The sequence below is a fragment of the Sceloporus occidentalis genome, unplaced genomic scaffold (genome assembly GCF_023333645.1).
Source record: "Sceloporus occidentalis isolate IW3139 unplaced genomic scaffold, rSceOcc1.0.p SCAF_215, whole genome shotgun sequence".
NCBI classification, from domain to species: Eukaryota; Metazoa; Chordata; class Lepidosauria; order Squamata; family Phrynosomatidae; genus Sceloporus; species Sceloporus occidentalis.
Genome location: NW_028317195.1, coordinates 118,493 through 142,283, shown reverse-complemented (window position 1 = coordinate 142,283; position 23,791 = coordinate 118,493). Strand labels below are relative to the sequence as shown.

Genomic DNA, 23,791 nt, shown 5'->3' with positions numbered 1-23,791 from the left:
TCTATTATGTACTGGACACATTTTCATTCTTTCGCCTCTCTTTTCTTTATTTAGTGCCCATAAAACTTTTTTTTTTAATACAAGTAAAAAAATTAGGTCAGAAAAATAGTAAGTAAATGTTAATCGTGGGGGTAATGCAGATCAAATTAGGAACAAAAGAGTTTAATTGTACAGTGAAGAAGAAATGAGAATATGGACATCATAATGTTTAGATTTTTAGCATGAGATGGAATAGGCATGGAGGATTAGAAATGCTCCCAGTCACATTCCTTTAACAATGCCAAATGGATCTGTCAATCTCCTCCCAAAACCAATGAAAAGGACAACACAAGGACCCCATGGGGGTAACCACAGCCACTCTTTGTTATAACTGCAAGGGCTAAAAAAGAAAAACCAACAGAAGTGACCTGAGGATAACAAAAGAGGAGAGGGAAGGAGCCAAAGAGAGCACAGAACCAGAGAGAGAATAAACAGCAAGGCATTAGAAAAAAGGATGGGGAAACAAAAGAGAAAGGGTAGCAAAAGAAATAAAAAGAGAAAAAGACAGAGAAGAGCTAAGTGAAAAACTATAAAAAGAAAAGTAGGAAGAAAGGAATTTATGAAAAAAGCTGACAATTTCACTAAAACTTAATTATGAGAAAGTTAAATATATAGTAGGAAAGGAACTAAAAAGTACAAAATGATTTTAACAAAATGACTTTATGTAGCCAGGCAAATATAGGTATATAATATAGATAAAGGAGCCATGATGAAAAGTTAGGGAAGTTGGTGAGGTTAGTGAGCGTATGAAAAAAAATAACATAAAAAGTGATGTAATGCGCAAAAGACAGGTTAGTAGGGTGGGTGCAGTTAAAGAGTGTTGTAAAGATGAGTGGTAAGCAAGCTTAAGGTAGGATGAAAAGGTTATAAAAGCAGAAAGGGTGAAAGAATGTGGCGAAGGTGATTAATTAGGATATGAAATAGGGAGTGTGACGAAAATTATGAATATGAATGAGTTTATAAAAGTTGGGTAAGAAGTGAGATAGTATAGAAACACAGAATTTGATCGTAGATAAGGGAAATTTGGCCCATCTAGTCTACCCATTGTTGCCTCCTAAAACTTTATTAGGACAAGAATCTTGTCTTACATTATTAATGACAGCCTTATTCCTATACTGTGTATGTATAAATTCCCTGATAGTATAGGAGATAACGTTAAATAAGAAAAACTGGTGTAAACAGGAGATGAGTAGGAGTATGAGAAAGGTGGGTTACTAACTTGTAGACAATTGAGGAGATTAGTAAGAAAAGTAACGAAGTAGACAGTCAACTAGTTGCTGAAGATTTTTTTTATGAATAGAAAACTGTTGCATTCTTACATTCTTTATCTTTCCTCTGCAACAAATCTGTACCATAGCAAACAAGATATTTTCATATAGATTGTGAACACCACGCAATCCCCGGGATGAAAGAGAAGGATATTTTGAAAGCAGTGTTGGCAAAAATGTTCTCTTTGTCTGATTTGTGACATTACAACAGTGCAATTGTTCTTTACTACTAGTTTACAGCTCACTAAACGAAAGTTTACAACAGAATCCTGTAAAACAAGGCAGAAAATGAAAGGGCAGTTGGGAGTGGCAGAGAAGCAATACATGGAAAAACCAACAGCACTGATCCTATCTATCAGTTAAGAAATGCTGAAAATACTAATAAAATTATAAAGCACACATCATCAAAGTGAATATATACCCTATGGCTGGACCTGCAAAACATATTTTAGCTGTTATGCTGTGTGTGAAAATCCAAATGCATAACATTTCATAAAAGCAGAAATCAGTTAACCATTTCAGTTCTACATTCTTAGAGTATCATTAACCACGGAATTAATCAAGATATGTGAAAGCATGTAAACAAAACAAATGACTACTGATCACCTGCAGCACCAGGTGACATAGGGTATCTCATTTCCAAAATCAAAGGGACTTAAGCTACCAAAAGCCTGCAGCCCATCTCTATAAATACAATGCACTGTCAAATTAAATACCGCTACATAAATCATTTCAGTTGATGTTAAAAGAATAATGAAAAGCGGTACTAAAACTTCTTGCTTTTTCTTTGGCATCTGCAAAGGCAAGATTTGTGCAGGGAATGCAGTGGATTTGTAATAGGAAGTGAAGCCAGGTAAGTGTTCTTTCACTGCAGTATTTTTTGTTTTAGAAGGACTCAAGGGGCATCATATTGGGTTCAAGTTTCATTTCTTCAGCTCTACCAAATGCCTTTGCCCATCTCTTCACAAAATAAAAAGGGCAATCTAAGCATCCCAAAGGGTTACCCAAAGCCACTCTTTGTTGTAACTGCAAAGGCTAAAAAATGTTTTAAAAAACTGCCCTGGAGATAACAAAAGAATGCAAATATGGACATTGGGAGAAAGAGAGAACGAGAACGGCACAGCTGGCCTTAAAATGGTTAATGAAGGGTTATACGCTAAATTGTGTGTGACAGCCCACTGCTGCATGATATTCACTGCTATTTTCTTCAAGGCTAAAGAGGGCGTCATGCCAGCCTAAGGGAAAGAATACAGCAACGATCCGTTGGGGCGAAGACTGACTAGGAAACCAGTTTGTGGAAAATCATGACAACAGTTAAAAATGTGTCCAATTAACACTTCTCCAAAAGAAATCTTCAAGGTGAACTACTGTTAAGACTTGACAATAAACTGACTGTCACGGGAACTTCTGCTAACAAGTAAGACCAATTAGATGTGGTTTCACCTCTGAGCAATGAACAAGTGACCCGTGACATAACAACAACAGTGACACCAAACAATTTTTTTCTGCTTTATAAATATTGTGTTCAGTAAGGATAAATAACCTTGCGCATCTACTTTCCTAAGACATATATTCTTACAGTATATAGTATTTTATACCTTATGTAGCTGCCAAGGATCTGACCCTAATCTTGCAGAGCACAATGATTGTGCAAGGTGTGAATTAGAGATATGTCCAACCTGCTGTGTTGTAAAGGAATAATTATCACCCTCAGTTCTGATTACTTTTACACTCAAGCAGAAAGGTAAGTGTTGCGAACACATCCTTATCCCTATAATGAAGTGACAGCTCATCATTTCAAGATTCTGAAACACACAACACTTTTAACAACTGTGAAACTAAAGATTCGTACACACTTTCGGGCTTTTCACACTTCACAACTCAATGTCATCAAGTCTTTAGAAAAAAAAAAAACAGGTTTTCTAGAAGTATGTTCTAGACATCACACACATCAATGCTACACAGAACAATGATCTAGCACACATTTCATATAAAATAGTCTTTCAAGGTAGTACAAAAGTGTACATCTTTTGATATTAGAACTCTACTGTATACATTTCCAGCAATCTCTTCCTGAAAGAACCCCAAAATATTACTTTACAAGACACCCCTGACCAACCAGTAAATCAAATACTTCACAATACAATACTGTGTATCAGAAAGTGTATATTAAGACCACCAGCCCCCATCACTTTTATTGCCTATTATCTTAGCACTGACTTAGCTGAGCTTTTGAGTTGCAACATTTGAAGTAAATTACACAGAAGGGATATGAACTATGAAAGGTCTGGAATGATTTTATTCCAGCTCGATCAGCCATGGCCCTTTAACTTTTTAGATCTGTCATAGAGACCGATTATTTTATCATAAGGCGCCTGGGTTACCCCCCATGAACACATAGGGAATGCTATGTTGAGCAGTAGTAGCTGTCACACGTGGGTATAAAGCACGTGTGGGTGATTATGACAATAGGTCACCTCTTATGGCAGCATATTAAGCTTCAAGAGGTGGAGGGGTCTTTGGAGCATTCCTCTTCTATTGTAGAGATCCCCTGTAACAAATGGTGGCAAAGACTCCCAACAAATGAGCACAATTTAAGAGGTGCACTTACTTTCCTGTGCCATGCTGATGACAGTCTCGGTGGTGGCATGATACTCATCCTCTTCCAAGAACGTATTATGCTGGAAGGAGTCTCCCTGAAACTCATGCTGGTCCAGTATCTGCTGCAGCGGAGGTGCCTTGGGCAGCAGCTGGTTGACCACCTCCCGAGTGATGTTAGGGGCTTCCTTTAGCCTAAGTTTGCTCAGGATCTGAGACTTGATGCTCTCCAGCCTCATCTCTTTGCTGTGCTTCCTCCACATGCACACGGGACAGTCCTGCTCCTCACTCTCTCCTATTGAAGTCTCCACCTGCAGGGGTCCCTTTTCATAGAGAGATTCGCCCTTGCTTTTGGAGAACTCCATGGACAGGACTAGCAAGCAAAGGAAGAGAGGGGATCGCTGAGACAGCATTGCTCAGTGTCCAGAGGAAGGCTGCTGCTGGTGCAAAGAGGACAGCTGCCTTTGCAGGTCTCTATAGGGGAGGGGTAGGCGACCACAGATCATGCACTAGGCAAAGGAACTCCTTTTTATATCCCAACTGTTCTCTGTCGTAAAATGCTTTCATTGGCTGGGGAGGTAACAAAAGGCCCCTAGCAGGGCTGTCAACAAAGTAAAAAAGAGGGAGAGAGAAGGAGAAGAGAGAGAGAGAGAGAGAGAGAGAGAAAAAAGGAGGTAGGAAAGTAACTATGGACAGCAGCCCGAGTGCCCGTGTGTCAGTGCGAAACGCGGTACTTGGTACAGGGAAGGGGGCAGTGACACATCTTAAAGGCACAAAGCCCCTTTTTACGGCTCCTGCCGACCTCTACACCCTTCCCTCCCCTCCCTCTCCCGCCCCAGCTCACCTCTATGACTTGGTTCCCTCCCCTTTAACCTTCCGTCATGGGATGTTATAGCATAGATTTCGCGTGTGCTACACACGTACATATATATATATATATTTATTTATATATATATATAGAGAGAGAGAAATATCACTCTCTCTCACACACACACACACACACATATATATATAGCCACATATGTATTTATATATAGATATATATATATAGCTCCTCATATATATATAAATATATAGCTCCTTAAATCTATATATATGTCTATATATAAAGTGAGCTCCTATATATATTTATATATATATATATCCAACTCATATATATAAATATAGAGGGTAGATATATATATATCTCCATAACCATTATATGTATATATATATATATATATAGCTCCCTCTCAATTAGATATATATCTCTCTCATATAGGTACATATATATATATATATATATCCCTCAAATATATCTATATATCCCTCTTTCATATATATATATGTTTGTGTGTATGTATAAAATATGTGTGGGTGTTTGAGATATATTTGTCCCACAAACTGTACAACTATATTTCACTAATACCTGTATGGAACGCATGGTTTTCTTTAAATTATTTACTCAGCTATTTTAATACGGGCTGCATTAACTGGAAATAAGTAAAAAATGTTTGTCATCATAAACGTTTACACATTCCACTGTAAGTGTTCTCCGCAGCTGTCTATATTTTATGTGACTCACACTATTATCAGATTTTACTAAGTGTTGTGGAGCCAGTTTGAGAATTTGGCATTTTCACACATTATTAAATATTTACTTATTTTCAGTTCATTCACACACACCCCTGATGTGGCACATATCATTACATAAAATAAATTTATGGAGTATACTAAAAAAAACTTGCAAGCCTGTGTAAATATATCTATATATAATTTTTACCAGCCATGAATTAAACTTGCTTAAAGGACAGTGATGTGTGTGAATTCTCTAGCATGCTCAAAGCATAAATGTGCAGAAAGGAAAATGTTCATTCATCCAATAATTCTTCCTAAATGGAAGCAGAAGTTTTCTGTCACTATGGTTGTTTTGAGATAGACCACATGTCATCTGGGGTTTACCAGCAACACACCTTTTCATATGCATTATGGTAACATTAGGAGCAAACACCATAGCAAGCAATGCATTGTTTCTGATTATTTTTTGCTTTAAGCACTTTGCATCAGAATTACTTTTTATATATAAACCCTACTGTGTACATTAATACCCTCATCAACTGTAATATAGTTGCCAACATTTGGAAAACAAAATCCAGACTTTGCAGAATTTATTTGCCTCACTCAATCCCACAAAGCTACGCACACTGTGCCCAATCCACATAATTACCATAATTTAGCTATTGCACACACAGGACTTGCCCCTGCACCAATAGGACCTGCCATTGCACAGTCACATAAATTGGCACACACACATGACTTGCCATTACACACACAAGAACTGCCATTTCCATTAACCCTATAGGCACCTGTCATTGCTCAACAGGCTAATATGCATAAGGTAGGCGCAGGCCAAGAATTGTTATTGTTTTTTACTATATATATATATATACATATTGGGACACCTGATTATTACACAAACGGGGACTTTTATGACATTGCATTCTAAATACATAGACATTAATATGTAGTTAGTTCACTCTCCTGTGACAAGATTTTGGAGTCTTTCTGTTGGCATTTTTGCCAATGCATCCAGTAGAGCATTTGTGAGGTCAGACACTGATGTTGGAGGAGAGGGTCTGGCTCGCCATCCCCGTTCCAGTTCATCCCAAAGGTGTTCGATGGGGTTGAGGTCAGGGCTCTGCGGGCCAGTCAAGTTCTTACAAACTCATCCAACCATTTCTTTATGGACCTTGCTTTGTGCACTGGGGAACAGTCATGCAGAAATAGAAATGGGCCTTCTTCAAGCAGTTCCCACAAAGTTGGAAGCATAGCATTGTCCAAAATGGGTTGGTATGCTAAAGGGGACAAAGCAGTAATAATAATGGATAGACTGTCACAATACACACATATACACTGCCCTTACACACGTCTGCCCGTACACACATATACATTGCCGTTATACACGTCTGCCCACACACATATATACTGTCTACACACACACAAATAGACTGCCCATGCATGCACATATACACTGTTATTACACCGCCCTGCCCATACACACATATACAATGTCCATATACATATGCCTGCCCATACACATATATATACACTGCCCATATACACACGCCTGCCCATGCACACATACATACACTGCCCATACACACATATACATTGCCCTTACAAACTCCGGTCCATACACACACATATACGCAGCCCATATACACACAAACATACTGGCTCATGTTTGCCCTTGCAGCGATACACTTACAGACTTGCATTAACATGCACTTACTTTCAAAATACAAATACACTCTCTCTCCCCATTCTCATCACCACTCCCTCTTTTTATGTCTCTTCTTCCTCTTTATCTATATCTATCTCTCTTATCCCCCCTTCTCATTATCTCCCCATTTATCCACATTTTTCTTGGTCCTTATTATATCATCCCTTTCTTATTGTCTCTCTCTTTTCTTTTTATCTCTCCTCCCCATTTTATCTCTCATTTTTCTTTAGCTCTCCCCTGTCTCACTAGCATCTACAACCCCTCTCCCCATATCTCTTACATTTCTTCCTCTGCCCCATTTCCCCCACTGTATTAGCCTCCACTTCTGATGGAAGACAGCTTCATTTATCTACTGCCCTCTGAGTGAAGTAGAACATTAAGTTACATCCAAGCCTCTGACCCTTGTTCTAACATTGCTCCTAATTCTTTCCTCCAAGCTATACATATTACGATCCTTTCATCTTTCCTGATAACTTCTGTCCAACAAACCACTTACCATTTTTGTAGCTCTCCTCTGAACTCTCTCCAATCTGTCAATATCCTTCTGGAGATGGGGTCTGTGGAACTGTATGGCCAGACCAGAAAGTGGCAAAACCACCTCCCTCTTCCTGCTACTAATGCCTCTGGCTATACAACCTAGCACACTGCTTGCTTTTTTCCAATGCTTTGTTGCATTGTCTTCTTACCTTGAAGTCATCAGAAATAATTACTCTTAAGTCCAGGACAGTGTCCCAAGTGCATTATTTTAATTTATCAAAACTGAACTGCAGCTGCCACTCTCTCAATCATTCTTCTAACGTACTTAAATAATTTGAATGTTGCAGACCTTTGTATCATCTGCAAAAAGACATACCTTACCATTAAGACCTTCTGCAATATTACTAATATATATTTTTTAAAATATTGGTTCCAATACTGATCCCTGAGGTACCCCACTAGTAGCAAGTCCTTCCCCTGAATATACACTATTAACTACAAGCATCTGCCTCCTGTCACTCAACCATTGCCTTATCCATTCAACTATTTTTACATCCAAACGCAAAAACTGCTATTTATTTATAAGCCCTCTATGATGGACAGTGTTGAATTCCTTCAACTGTGATATCAACAGCTCCTCCCTGGTCTATTATCTTAGTTATCGTTAGTTTGACAGGATCTTCCTGCAGTAAACCTGTGCTGTTTCTGATCATGCAAGCCATTTATTTAGCAATCCTTTACTTTAGCATGCTTTCCATTACTTTGCCAACTACTAAGTAAGGCTTACTGGTCTATAGTTGGCCGATTCTTCTCTACCACCTTTTTTGTGCAGTGGTACTACGGTTGCCAACTTCCAGTCTTCTGGAACTACTCCTGGCATTAGTGACTGGTTAAATAGGTCTTGTAGAGGTTTTGCCAGGACACATCAAAGCTCTTTAAATACTTTGGGGTGTATCCCATCAGGTCCCATAGATTTGTCTGTATTTACTTTGGATAGTTCAAGTAGAACTTCTTCCTCTGTAAACACAGCTGTTTCACATGTCACCCTATTTCTCTTGGCTAACAATGGTCCCTCACCTTCATCTTCCTCTGTAAAAATAGAACAGAAGTATTTATTTAGGCATTCTGCTAGATCTTTATCCTCCTTTATACAATTTCTTTCATTTGTCTATAGTTTAATTATTCAAAGTTTATGTTTTCTTCTCCCACTTATATACTTAATGAAGGCTTTATCACCCTTTTTTGTTAAGCCGGCAATTTTCTCCTCAGTGTGTGCTTTGGTGCATCTAATAATGCACTTTGCCTCCCTAAGCTTAGTTTTATATTTGCTCCCATCTTCCTCATTTTAGCTTCTTCTTCTCTCCTGGACCCATCTAAAGATGTCCAGATGTCTCTCCATTTTAGGAAAAATCCACGTTTCTGCAATCAAAAAACCTATCTCCTTATATTAAACCACACTGATTCCGAGATTTAATTTACTCAGAGACTAAAGTCTCCCATACTGATAACCTCACCTTTCGTCGACATTTTAGTCATTTCTTCAAGTAGCAGGTTGTCAAGCTCATCTGCATGTTCAGGGGTCTATATATCACACCAATGTGAACAACCACTTTGTTACAAAGTTCTAAAGTTACCCAAATGGTTTCTAGGTTCCCTTTATAACTTTGTATAAAAGTTACCTTTTAACTATTTTTCACATAAAGTAAAAGGCAACCCCCCCCTCCCTTTCTGCAAACTCTATCCTTTCTATGTAACATGCATCCTGGTATGGCAGCATCCCAGTTATTTTTCTCATTGTAACTGGTCTGTGTTACTAAATCCACAAGTGCAGGATCTTATTCCCTAAACTATGGGTGTTTGTACACACCACCACCAAGCTATTTTGTAATCTATTTGTCACAACATATTGTGGTTTGGATTTTCTACATCTATACCAATCCCACCATTCTGAACATGAGGGTAGTAAAAAGGGACATAAAAGCTTGGAACCAAAATAGGACACTTCGTGGCACTCCAGTTGTTGAGTACTTATTTTCCTATGATAGTTAACATAACAGACTGGCTGAGAGTCATGGGAAATGTAGTCTTAACTAAAATAAACTACCTTGTGTGTACACCATGCAAACTGTGTCTCTGCCCAGGTGGGGACTCTGTGCCTGTGAAGGAGCAGCTGTCAGGGTGAAGAAGAGGAGACTAGTTAGAGGGGGATGAAGAGAGTAGACGTAGAGAATATGCGCATCATCTAACTTCAATACTACATTTACCAATGCTTTCCCCCAGGATGCTGGTCAAAAGGTTTTTGTGCTCAGTATATAAAAAAATAACAAAATTCTTAAAAGAATTATACTAGCACACTGCAATGATAAGTGAAATGTCATCAACACTTAAGGCTCTCCTACCAGGCAACTAATACAAAAACAGCAGAAAATGGCATAATGACATAATGGCACCAGTCAATAGTCAATACTATCATATCAATGATTTATTTATTCTTGACATGGCTGACCTCAATTATAGCACAGCTGTTATCTGTCAATCATAAGGTTACCAAGTGTCATGAATATATATTCAATAGCACATTTTTAATGTTCATCTAAATAGTAACAAAAACACAATATATATATATATATATATATATATATGTCAGTATTTTAATTGACAAAATCTTTAAATTGTTTTGAATGTCTACAATTTAAGTGTAACATTTCATAATTTTATTTGTTGTATAGATAGATAGATATCTCAAACTTGAGGTTGAAATCATCTTCTATGTTTGTGTTTAAACAAAGGAAGAATCTTGGGACTATTAAAGTGCATGGGAAATTCTTTGGATAACCTAAATGTGGCATCTTCCCTTGTACTGTATCTTTTGTAATTCTTAATTTACTAATTTTAACACCAATGTACAGAGAATGAATTTACTTAAGATTGTTTTGCATACTTTAGTTCATAACATATTAGCCATACTCAAATTAGCCGTACCTCAGACAGCTAAGGTTCCAGCCCTCAAGAAGAATTTTTTTCTATATCCCCATTGTACAACACTGATGGTGCTATATGAAACAATAAATAATATATTCCAATTACATTTTGTAGCATATACATACTCAAGGTTATCCTCTAATAACACATATTGACTAATAAGCCACTAGATGTACAGCCTATGCTAGAACACCATATAGAGTGAGCAGCTCTACAAATGTTAATATTATAATAACATTTCTCAGCTTTGTTTCCAAATTATTGATTAAGTTCCACCTTTCAGAAGAGAGGTAGAAGAGTACAATTTCCGTTGAAAAGGAACGGATAAAACAGTAGATACTTTCATGGTGTAAATATAGATCATGATGAATCTTAGTTTATATAAATGTGAGAATATTAAAATTCTAGAAAGAAGAATATTATTGTATAAGTGGTAATTTATGTGTATGCATATCTTTAATAATATAGGAAGGCAATTTTAAAAAGTGTTTTCTGGTTACCATGGTGTATGGTATCATGGCTAGTGTGGCGATATAACTTCCAACCATGTGATCTCACTTCCTGTCACAGCATTTTTTTTAAGATGTTGTTTTTCATGTGTTTATTGGTTGCCATGATGCATGTTGCTATGTTTTGTGATAAACAAACAAAATATAGAGCCGCACTCCCAGGAATATTGGAATTGGAACTGATAAATTAATAGATAGCGCCTCACCGAATAAATCTAAAACTTAACTTTTAATAATACACCTAAATGCAAGAAAAAATTTATCGAAAGTGATATAAATTGTATGTCCGGCACTGGGCAGTCTATATAATGTCTGTAATGAGAGAAGTGGGCTGAATAGACCTGTGCATTCCCTAGGGGTTAAAAATCTAATGAGCCCCATACTATTAACCCCTACTCTACCTGCTTAGAAATAGTATTAATAGAATGATCATTAGTAATCAGTAATTTCATAGTCTACCGCAAAGGTCCATACTCCTGGTACTATCTTACGCAAGAGACATTGTATGCTACTTGTTATGTCCTGTCTACCCGTTGTACAGCGCTACAGAATTTGAAGCCGCTATATAAATCAATAAATAATAATAATAATAAAGCTCCATATCTCCAAAATAGTTTTAAGTACAAGTACACTAATGTTCAAACTTATAGTTATAATAGGTTTAATATTGATATATTTAATAAATAGATTTATACTACCTAATCATAAAAATGCATTATACCTCAATGTAAAACAATAATCAAATTGCGTGTAGTAGACTTGTGCATTCGGATTGACTGATTTTAATTTATTCAGTGAGGAGCTAATTACATTTTGTGGTATCATTCTTTCCATTTGATACATTATCACTTCATGATATTAGAGCATCATTTATTGACATACAAAAGTTTAACGAAGGTCATTAGACTGGAACATTGCTCTTTTTTTATCTTTTGTTTCTGGAAAACATTAAATTGTATATGACTTCATGATTTTTGGGACTTGGCGCTGTAATAATCTATTTTTCTATTTTTTTCTGTGAATTTTATTTGAATTGCATAAACCTTTTAGCTAAAAAAAAATAGCAAGTGGTTTGTTTTATGTATACTGTACAAGGTAATTTGATTTCTAACATTATACTTGTATTATGCTTTTCTCTTTTTACTAACCCTTACAGCTACAAACATACAAATGTTAATAGTGATATAGCACAGACTATTGATGGTATGGTATGTGTAATATGAACCAATCAACATAAAGTATAATGTATACAGTCAGGTCCATAAATATTTGGACAGTGATACAATTTTTATAATTTTGCCTCTGTCTCCACTTCCAAATTGGGTGAATGGTTTAGGAATTACAGCACTATATATATTCAACTCCTTTTCAAGGGACCAAAAGTATTTGGACAATTGACTGAAAAGCTGTTCCATGGCAGTTAAAAGGTCCGAAGTTGATTTCAAATGTGGAATTTGCATTTCAAAGCTGTTGCTATGAACTCTCAATATGAGGTCATAATTGCTCTCAATAGAACTAAAGCAGGCCATCATTGGGAAAACATTAGAAAATCAACAATTTCGTACATTCTGAAAAATAAGGTTTAACATAAGGTGAAAACCACTGGAAAGCCTCAAGAATAGTAAGGCCACATTAAACTTTGCCAAAAAACATAGAAATGTCTGCCCAGTTCTGGAACAAAATTCTTTGGACAGATGAAACTTGAATACCAGCATGATGTGAAGAAAACAGTATGTAGTATGGAAATGGGAAGGAAGCCTGTGTTAACAATTAGATGTTCGGGGAGAGGACGTCACCTCAAGCAATACAATATTGCCCTAAGTTCAATTTTGGGCAAAATGATGGTGCTTTTGGTAACATCCTCTCTCTCGTTTTTGAGGATCGGTTAAAAGACTTCACCGGAAGCACCATCATATTGCCCTATGTTCAATTTAGGGAAAAACGGTGCTTTTGTGACATCCCGTCTCTCTCTCTCCTGCTTTCACTGGAAGGCACATTTTTTCTGTGAATTTGGGAGCTGCTATTTTTTGCAAATACTTGCGACTTGCAATATAAAATAGGTAAAAGGTTACACTTGATCATCCTTAAAGGACAGTTAGCATGTATATGGAACATTTTCATAAATACAAAGTTATTTCTTCTGATAACAGCTCCTCAAACTTCCCCTGGGTGTAACTGATAACTGGAAAAAGTAACATAACTGCAGCAATGAGCATATGTGGTGTGCATCTTGGTGAAAAGAGGAATACAACCTAATACAATAATATTTCAGCTTCTATGATTTGCTAATAAAAAGTAAGTATGTAAACATTTTAACATTTTCCATAAACTTCAACAATTCCTCCAAACCATGGCACATAAAGATAACGCCTTAGGTAAATTGGAGTTGTTGAAGTTCCTTACGATAATCAATTCAGAACTTGATGCCATCTTCTTGCAGAATGATAATAGGAGTTGTTGAAGTTCCTTACGATAATCAATTCAGAACTTGATGCCATCTTCTTGCAGAATGATATAGCCAAAATATGACACTTGGCGGCAGATGTGTTTCAATGTGAAAAATAAATGTAAAATTATGCATTTTAGTGAGAGAAATAAACATAATTGCACATCAAATAGCTTGGGGAAATCATTTATTGTGAAGAATCTGTGCAAACTGTAACCTTGCATTAGGGGGGAAAATCAGTGCACTGGATAATAACATCAATTGGCTAATTATGTATTGTTTGTAAGACCACACTTTGAATATGCAGTACTGTAAAGATATCTAGATCTGGAAATGGTTCAGAGAAAGACAACAGAATTAATTAAAAGAATGGAAAATCTAATCGGGAGAAAAGATGCTGACATGGAATCTTCTTATTCATGCAACTTTATAGACAATAGAACAAGATTTCATGGTAATTAAAGGAGAGATTTTTTTATATAATCAGGGCAATTAATTTGTTGAAACCCATGATGGGCTGGCAACTGCTGGCCTTGGTGTCAATCACAAGACAGTGGCCCGCCAGGCATCATCCTGACCTGTTTTATGTTTATTACCTACTTTTGCAGGGGTTTTTTTATTTGCTTACTTTATTTTTTTATTTTTATTTTATTCTATATAAAATAGAAAAGACACAAAAGACATAATAACAAAAAAAGACAAAGAAATAAAGTATATATATATATATATATATATATATATACATACTTTATGTTACTCAAATGCATACACACAAACACACTCAGATGCACATGTGAACATAAAGATGTATACAACTTTATACCAGTACACATACATACTTTATTCACATATATATATATAATCACACTCATATATACATACTGACAAATTCACATATACATATACACACATATGAATATATACACACTTACTGTATATATATATATATATATATATATCCTAAAATTAGCATTTTTAAAAACTTGTTTTTATTTATTATTTTACACACTAACATACAGGGAAGGAAAAAATTATTTGATCCCCTGCTGATTTTGTACATTTGCCCACTGACAAAGACATGATCAGATTGCAAAACATGACTTAGTATTTGGTGGCAAAACCCTTGTTGGCAATCACAGAGGTCAGATGTTTCTTGTAGTTGGCCACCAGGTTTGCACACATCTCAGGAGGGATTTTGTCCAGCTCCTCTTTGCAGATCCTCTCCAAGTCATTAAGGTTGCGAGGCTGACGTTTGGCAACTTAAAACTTCAACTCCCTCCACAGATTTTCTATGGAATTAAGGACCTTAATGTGCTTCTTCTTGAGCCACTCCTATGTTGCCTTTGCCATGTGTCATTGTCATGCTGGGATACCCATCCATGACCCATTTTCAATGCCCTGGCTGAGGGAAGGAGTTTCTCACCCAAGATTTGATGGGGCATGGCCCCATCCATCGTCCCTTTGATGCGGTGAGGTTGTCCTGTCCTCTTAGAAGAAAAACACCCCCAAAGCATAATGTTTCCACCTCCATGCCTGTACAAGTGCTTTCTTGAGCAGGGGGACCTTGCGGGCGCTGCAGGATTTCAGTCCTTCACGACGTTGTGTGTTACCAATTGCTTTCTTTGTGACTATGGTCCCAGCAGCCTTGAGATCATTGACAAGATCCTCCTATGTAGTTCTGGGTTGATTCCTTGTGTAGGTCTGCAATCTTGTCCCTGACATCCTTGGACAGCTCTTTGGTCTTGGCCATGGTGGAGAGTTTGGAATCTGATTGATTGATTGCTTCTGTTGACAGGTGTCTTTTACACAGGAAAAGAAAAAATGTCGGTGCGCTAAGCTAGTCTCAGGCTCAAATAATACAAATGTATAATATGAGGCCTACCAAACAGTGTGAGCATGCTGCAAATACAGTGTGTTGGCTGTACAATGTATACAAAAAACAAAATACTGTCTGCGCTTCTCACCCTAATAAAGTTGGCAACAAATATATAAACATAATATAAATGAGAGGTTTTGGTTATATGAATTGGCCAAAGCATAATTAAGCTCACCCGCCACGTCAAGGCACACTCTCAATAGGGTGAGATCCTACTCTCACCTCCTACATAGTGGGCACACAAAGCAGTGTATACTGCTACCAAAACCTTATTAATGTGTTGGGGGAGGTGCAATTAAACCTCCTCCCATTTAACCCCTGGACAGCAAGCTGCAACCAGACTGATGAGGAGCCAACAACCTCAAACATGTGCAAACAAGGAAAAGAAAAAATGTCGGTGCGCTAAGCTAGTCTCAGGCTCAAATAATACAAATGTATAATATGAGGCCTACCAAACAGTGTGAGCATGCTGCAAATACAGTGTGTTGGCTGTACAATGTATACAAAAAACAAAATACTGTCTGCGCTTCTCACCCTAATAAAGTTGGCAACAAATATATAAACATGGTAATGGTATTACACAGGTAACAAACTGAGGTTATGAGCATTTACTCTAAGAGAGTGCTCCTAATCTCAGTATGTTACCTGTATAAAAGACACCTGGGAACCAGACATCTTGCTGATTGATAGGGGATTAAATACTTATTTCACTGAGTAAAATGCAAATCAGTTTATAATTTTCCCACTGCCGTCTGGCTCTGTGCGCCCCTGGACCCTACCAAGTGAATTGGTTTTCGGTAAAGTTGTTAATACTTCAAAAAGAAGGATTTTTTTTAGCGTCCGGCATTCAGGGTTATAACTAATTTTTAATAGTTTTAAAATAATTTTGATCCCGGGAAAATCTGTTTATTTACTTCTTGGTGACAATATTGGGCAAAGTTCTCATTGGGTTGTTTTCTTGCTTTCTTATGGATCATTTAATATGTGTTCTTAACAGAGTTGGACTTGAGGGATTATGTGGCAGTTTTAGTAACTGCAAATATGTAAGATAATTATGCTGCCGTTTTAATAGAAGTTAGCAAAAATTGCAAAAATGATTTGGAGTTATTTTTCTTTGACCCTTGGTCATTCATTGCTCTGACTTGGTTGCTTGTATTCACTTTAATGAACAAATTCACTTTAAGTAGCTATAAACTATATAGTGTGCCTTGCAGTTTTATTAGGCTGACTTCTTCTTTGCAAAGAGTAGTGCATTTTAGCAGAATACAGATACAACTACTTGTTGGGAAAGCAGAAGGGTCACTGAACGCGATGTTTTGTCACCCTGCAGTAAAGCTAGGCTGCACATGCCCTGTGCAAGCAGCCAGAAAGAAAGTTGTGATTACGGGAGGGAGTGAGGAAAGAAAGAAAGAAAGAAAGAGAGAAAGAAAAAGAATGTTAGCGTTAGAATGTATATATAAATGTGTGTTTTAGCATAAATGTGTATATGTACGAGTGTACATTAGATGTGTAAGTGTGTGTGTAAGAGAGAGAAGGAGTGTATGGGGTATCAGTATTGCAGTGACTTTTATTGGTAAACGGAAAAAACTATCAAAGTTCTTAATAATGCAGGCAGTTTAAATGAGAGAATCTTGAGTAAAATAAAACAAAGGAAGCAGTCCTTGTTAACTGAAATAGGTTGTTTCACCGTATAAGTTTATCTTTTCAATTAAGCAAAGGGAAAATAAAGTTCATGGCTAACAGTCCAAATGTTAGAAGCAAAGAAAAAGAAAAGATACATCCAGAATTAGTTACCGAAGTCTTGAGGTAAGTAAGTGAATCCTGTGGAAGGTGATTATTTTATGGTGAAAAGTAAAGCAGTTCAGAAACTGGCAGGCTGTAGTTGTGAAAGCAGAGTAAGACTGGATCCCATTAAGGTTTCGGCAGGTGAATATAAAGCAAATTAAGTCCACAGGTTAAATCCGGGAATAGAAGGTTAGTACGCAGTTCAAACTGTAGATATTCAGAGTGAGGGCAAGTAGAAACTCAGTTCAAAGGTGAGCTGGTCATTCTGAGACCTGAATATTAGAAAGTAAATATGAGAGAGACAGGAGCAAAAGATACATGTTGTAGTTAGCTCATTAAGAGTGCACAGGTTCACTGATATGGAAATCCTTAAATAGGCTGGTAATTGTTAGTGGACCTGTGAGCATAAGGGAAAAGTAGAACCAACATATTTAAAGAGACAATACGCCTAAAATACATGTTCCTGACACTCTATTTGTAAGTGTGTATTCGAGAGGGAGTCCCCACTTGGCATTACCTGCCCCATTGCCAGAAGATGCCAGTCCTCCCCTGTGTGAGACCTGCTGAGCTTTGCATTTGTTTCCGTAGAATTGTAAATACTTAACTCAGAATATAAAAGTTAATTGTTTCAGTGAGTAATAAGTCTTACCAAAACCAAAGAGGGAAGAAAAGATTTAAAGCAAAAACTCAGATATAAATGATATAATAACATATAACTTTTAATTCATAAAGCTAAAAATAAATTAATGAAATTAAACATTAATGAATAAGCCCACCATAATATGTATGAAATAAATCGTCAGACACTGACATGACAAATGCGCATGAGACTAAATGCATCGAGTGTATAATTAGGGCTACATTGCCATAAGACACTCAAACGGTTAAAAAACAAATACTTAAAGCATGCCATAAATCCCCGTAGCCAACCCTTTTAATAGAAGAAATATGTGTAACATTATATATATATATGGAACAAAACTAAGTATCAATATGAATAAGTAAATAAATAGATAAATGACCTTTAATGCAAAAAAAGGCTATCTAGTCTGCTACCGGACATCAGCACTTGCATTAGCGCAGAGCTGTGAACGGCCTTATCAAAACAACTTGCCAAAGGCACTGCCGTAAAAACTATTCTAAGGTAGAAGAAACAGACAGGTGAGGTAGGCAAGAGGGAGAACGCCCTACGTTCGATTCACCCAAACTGCTTCGTCGGGGCGTAGGGGGCTCTCACCTCTTGCCTATCTGACCCGTAGGTCTACTTTAGTGCCGCTTCTCCCGAATAACACCCGAATCCTCCGGGTCCTGGGAGCGGGGTCCTGACACCCCCCACTCCCCGCCTATTTCCCCTTTAAATGGGGGTGTTCCCGGCAATGTCAGAAGGAACACCCACTCATGTCGGCGGGAATGCCCACTGACGGCACCAGGAACGCCCCCCGAAGTCAGCTAGACTGCCCACTGACGTCAGCTGGACCGCCCACTGACATCAGCAGGAGGGCCCACTGACATCAGTGGGCAGTCCTGGCCGCGTCCCGCAAGGGTAGGCTCCACAAGTTCCCAGGTATGATGATGTCCCGAAACGTGTAAGGCAGGACAGAGGCTCAGACTTTCCAGACTTTCTAGACTATTTTGGGTCGGTTTTACCGGTAACGGCCTGAGTAACGATACCAACTGGAGTGTTAGGTAGCTGTGTTTCGTTCTGGACTTCTTCATTTTAAAGTTTTGGATGGCTTTTTTAAGTCACAAATAAAGTTGAAAACTTTTATTGCTTCAAAGATTTATTGTGGATAAATGGTCTCACAGGAACATCAGTGGGAAAGAATATAATCAAGCTGACAGAAGCTTAATGAGTTTCACGCCTGTACTGGCGCTTACTCATATATTCTCATATAATTGTTTTAATTAAGATCAATAGGTCTACAGTATAAGTTTTATTTTTTACATTTTGCATATAAACCTATATATTCGAGGTAAGTGGAAATTGTTGGAAGGAGATACCTCTAATTGGAACTACTGAAGGATTTGGTTATAACTCCTGGGGCTGCTTATTATGTGATTTATATCATTTGAAGCACAATATAAAGATCTTAAATTTGGGTGTTGTATTATCAACACTGAGTGGATACTTGGTATGAACTACTTTGTTTCTATGAAAACTGAGTTTATACAGGTGAGCAGGACCTGTTTTCAGTGTCTGTGAGACCTTTGTTTGAGTGTTTTGGTTTCTATTTTTTACCTTTCTGGTGTTTAGTTTGTTCACTAGTTACTGGACAAATATAGTTTTGACTTGTGCACGGCAAGGAAGATCGATTTGTTCTAAATTTTTTAATTCGTTTTTGCTGGGCAACGAATTTTGTTTCTCAGCTGTCCGACTCATTCATGGACCATCCAGCAGCATGCTTTGGGACTCTCCAAAAATGTAAGAAAATATTTATTTTATTAAGAAAACTGAGCTGCAGAAGCAGAACAGGGCACAGGGCAGGCATTGGCAGGCAGTCTGAATCCCTCCCTAATATTGGAAATAAGAACAAAAATGGATCCACCAGAGTAGGGAAGGGCATTGAGGTACAGGGCAAGCCACAGGGCAGGACAGGCCAAGCACTGGCAGTCACATCCAGCCCCATATTAGAAAATATAATAATTGATTCCCAGAGTAAAGAAGGGCATTGATGCTCAGAGACAGGAAAATGGCAGGCCAGGCACTGGCAGACCGACACATTCAGCCACAAGACCGACCCCTGTCCCATATTAGAAAATATAAGACTCCCCCAGAGTAAGGAAGGTAAGAGAGGAGCAGCTAAAGTGACCACATCAGCCATGTTTTCCACGACACATATAATTTATATAAATTGCTGACCAGCCCAGATAAAGCGCTGCCGTGAAGGATGGCGGATGTATGACTGAATAATTGGCTCCCTTCCATGAGCCCCTTGGAGCAGGACTAAAATGGGCAGCCATCTTAAACTATTCAGGAACAGGTTTTACATTTTTAAACAACTGAAAAACAGTGAAACTGTGCGTAAGCCCAATAGAATGCTTGGTTTTAACTACTAAGATTTATCAAAAAAGAATAATATATGATAATACAAAATATTTTGTGTTGCCCACAAATTAGAGCTTTGGCTAGTAATGTAAATGGGCAACTGTATGAATCAACTGTACTCTTTTCAGGAACAGAAAAAGTATTTATTAAAGTATTTATTAAATAACTGCAAGCACAGTCAAATGCCTAAATTTGGCACAAATTTTTTTTTCTGTTGACCAAAAACTAGAGGTTTTTAAAAATAATTTGGGAAAAAATGTCTAATGCAGTCCTTGTAAGTGGAATCTATAAAATGTATATACATACACTACAGCTTCTCCAATCCACCCCACACCAGTACATTATCTGCATAAAATAAACTATTATCACCTTATTAATTAACTTGCAGTATTGTATTTGAGCGATGAGCATCAATCTCAGCCTCTAGTAAGCTAACTGTCACACGCTCCAAATCTCATCAGTCTTATAACTGCTGCTTTTGACAAGTTAAAATGGCGTCAGCACACGTATATCTAATGCTTGTCCCTTCCCCTTGAAAAATCTGATTGGACAGAGTAAAAAAGTAAGGAAAAACTCACACAGGTTATTGGACTCATCAATCACAGCCATAACCATCAACGAGACCACCTCTCATTTGTTTGACAACTTCAGTCATTGATATACCCCCTATACACACAGTCTCTCCCAACTTTATCTCATCAAGGAGCGCCAATGCGGCTTGTAATGGCGGCTACGTGTGGTAACGAATGGACAAATCCTATCAAAATTTCAGCACTTTTGAGTTAAAAACTAGCTGCCATCAAATGTCGAGGAGTGCAAGCAGTTGCAGCTCAACCATCTCTAAGAACAGTGCAGTGTAAGTGTGTGTTTGTGTGTACAATGTATGTGTAAGTGAATGTGCAATTAAGTGTGGATGCAATTAACCCCTTCTCTATCCTTAACTCTTTGCCTTTATAACAACCATGTATCACACTCTAGAGTATTAAAAGCTTGTGAAGCTATTATGAGAAATTACTTCAGAGTTAACATCCCTTTAATATGCTGCTATTGTTCCAAAAAATAAATTCATATTTTTGCTACTTAAAGAATCAAAGATAACAGACATATGGTATTTGACGTAAAAGTGTTTACAAAAGTATAACTCTTCGGAACAGTTGTTGCTGATACAGTAACATAAATTTGTAAAATGTGCTCATTTCCAAGGCATAAGCATTTAAGGAATGCAGCTTCTTAAATCATTTTTAATCTTGGCTTTGAAAAACTCAAGTAGCAGAATTTAAAAGTGATATTAGTTATATTAAAACTGATCACATTTAAACAATGAAATAAATAATAAATTACACAACACTTCAATACCCAGAGCAAACATTTTGTGGCTATTTTTAGTATGGCAATCTGAACCATTTCTAAAAACAGGCTCCTCTCACTATTAATGTATCTCTTGTTTAAACTACCTCACTGGATTTCCCCACGATTATATATATATATATATATATATATATATATATATATATATATATATATATCTGTTAGAGACAAAGGGTTAAAATTAGGGACTTACTAGAAAATTATTAAAACTATATGATCACTATATGAAAATATCAAAAAGTTAAAAAAGTTAAAAAAGAAAACAGTTTAAAAGAGAAAAGGGAATTAGACAAGGTACTTTTATTTTATATATATATTTCTTTGGACTGTTTGTTTTTTAACTTTTAGTTTTTGTAACTTAATTGCATTCTATGAAGAAGTAAGTAGAAGTGTAGATCAGGGTGTTGCAGTGGATGTGATCTACTTGGATTTTGCCAAGGCGTTTGACACGGTTCCACACAATAGGTTAGTATTCAAACTGAAGGAAATTTTTGTTCTTGGGTAGAACATTGGCTTAGAGATAGAGTACAGAGAGTTGCCATAAGCGGTAATTTTTCAAGCTGGACAAAAGTGGTAAGTGGTGTCCCTCAGGGTTCTGTTCTGGGACCAATTTTATTCAACATATTTATAAATGATCTTGCAATAGGAGTTTCCGTGTTTGCATATGACACTAAACTCTGTAAAGTAATACAATGTGAGCCGAGGGATTTAGATAGACTGGGGATGAAAATATAATTGTGCCTCTTTATAAATCAATGGTAAGACCACACCTTGAATATGCTGTGCAATTTTGGGCACCTATAAGAAGGATATTATAGCACTGGAAAAGGTGCAGAGACGGACTACAAAATTAATAAAAGGAATGGAACTCATGGACTTCAGTTATGAAGAAAGGTTAACTTAATTTAAATCTGTTTAGTTTATAAAAACGATGCCTCAGGGGGGATATGATAGCATTATATAAATATATTCGGGCCCAATACAAACCTTTGTCTGGAAACCTATTCATAACCAGGACTATGCATAGGACACGTCGTCACGCATTTAGACTCGAAGGTTATCGGAGGAGGGAACACATTTATTAATGGGGCTATAGTACAAGAAAAATCAAAAGCATAATTCAACATAGTAACAGGGCCATGTCATGTTCCAGTTTCCATCGTAAAGGGACCATAACATCTATCCCAACCAACTTACACTCCAACAAAATTGAAATAGAGATGGAGAAGATGGTAAAGGAGCTGATGTGATCAAGACATCCTAAACAGCCACTAGAAATCCCAGAAGAAAGTGGAGGAGACCTTCACAGTTTAAGCTCCTGTCCACTTGGTGCTAATCTTTATACCATGGTGAATATCTCTGTATGTCCCATTAATGTGAGAGTAGATCTAGAAGGCAGAATACTCTTACCTTTCATACATGTCAGTCAGCTGATGTCTTCATACCACAGAGTGTTCTATACCTCTTACCTGATTGTAATGTGATCTTAGCAGGGAGTTCTCCGACGGCCCTTCCTTTTGGTCAAGGGAAAACAGCTTTAGATCTGCGAGTACTACTGTTTTTATCAGGGAAAACGAAATGACAATTGGAACTTTTGCCGACCCTGAGGACACATTTCACAACTACTGGATCGCTAGTGGTTGGAGGAGAGTTTAACTGCCTAATCGAGGTAAGGGGTGTAGATACTGTGAAACTGTAGACCAGTGTAAAATCTCAAGATTTTGAGACCTTTTAAGGTGTAACTGAGGGACGGTGAGGGTTAAATCGGGGCCTGCTTCATCGACTGGTCATGGAGTCACCCTGATGGCTCAGTGTGCTCCAGGATATATTTTGTGTTCAGTTCCTTGTTTTTGGTAAAACATAGGTGGTGCTCTTTAGTCCCCTGCTATTCCTCTGATCATAGGGTCATTTAACTCAAGGGCGACCTGGGTGTAGGATTCCCTCCTGGCCGGAGTTATAGCTAACTACTTTTGTGCCCGAGGCAAGAATGGAAAATTGTGCCTCCCAGCTACTTTTTTGAAGATGTTATTTTATTTACACTTCCCTTACACACTGTCTTTACACACGCCTGCTTCACACTGCCCTTGCACACACCTGCCCATACATGCATATACACTGCCCTAACACACATCTGC

General features: G+C 37.4%; 1 protein-coding gene across 1 annotated transcript in view; it reads right to left on the bottom strand.

Annotated features, from left to right (window-relative positions):
• The window catches only part of LOC149277372 (growth/differentiation factor 11-like), a 37,223-nt gene extending 32,905 nt beyond the window's left edge, over window positions 1–4,318 (bottom strand). The window contains exon 1 of the mRNA XM_089502961.1: window positions 3,919–4,318. Coding sequence (XP_089359087.1) covers window positions 3,919–4,318 — 400 coding nt within the window. The remainder of the gene's footprint in view (window positions 1–3,918) is intronic.
• Window positions 4,319–23,791: the final 19,473 nt, after the last annotated feature.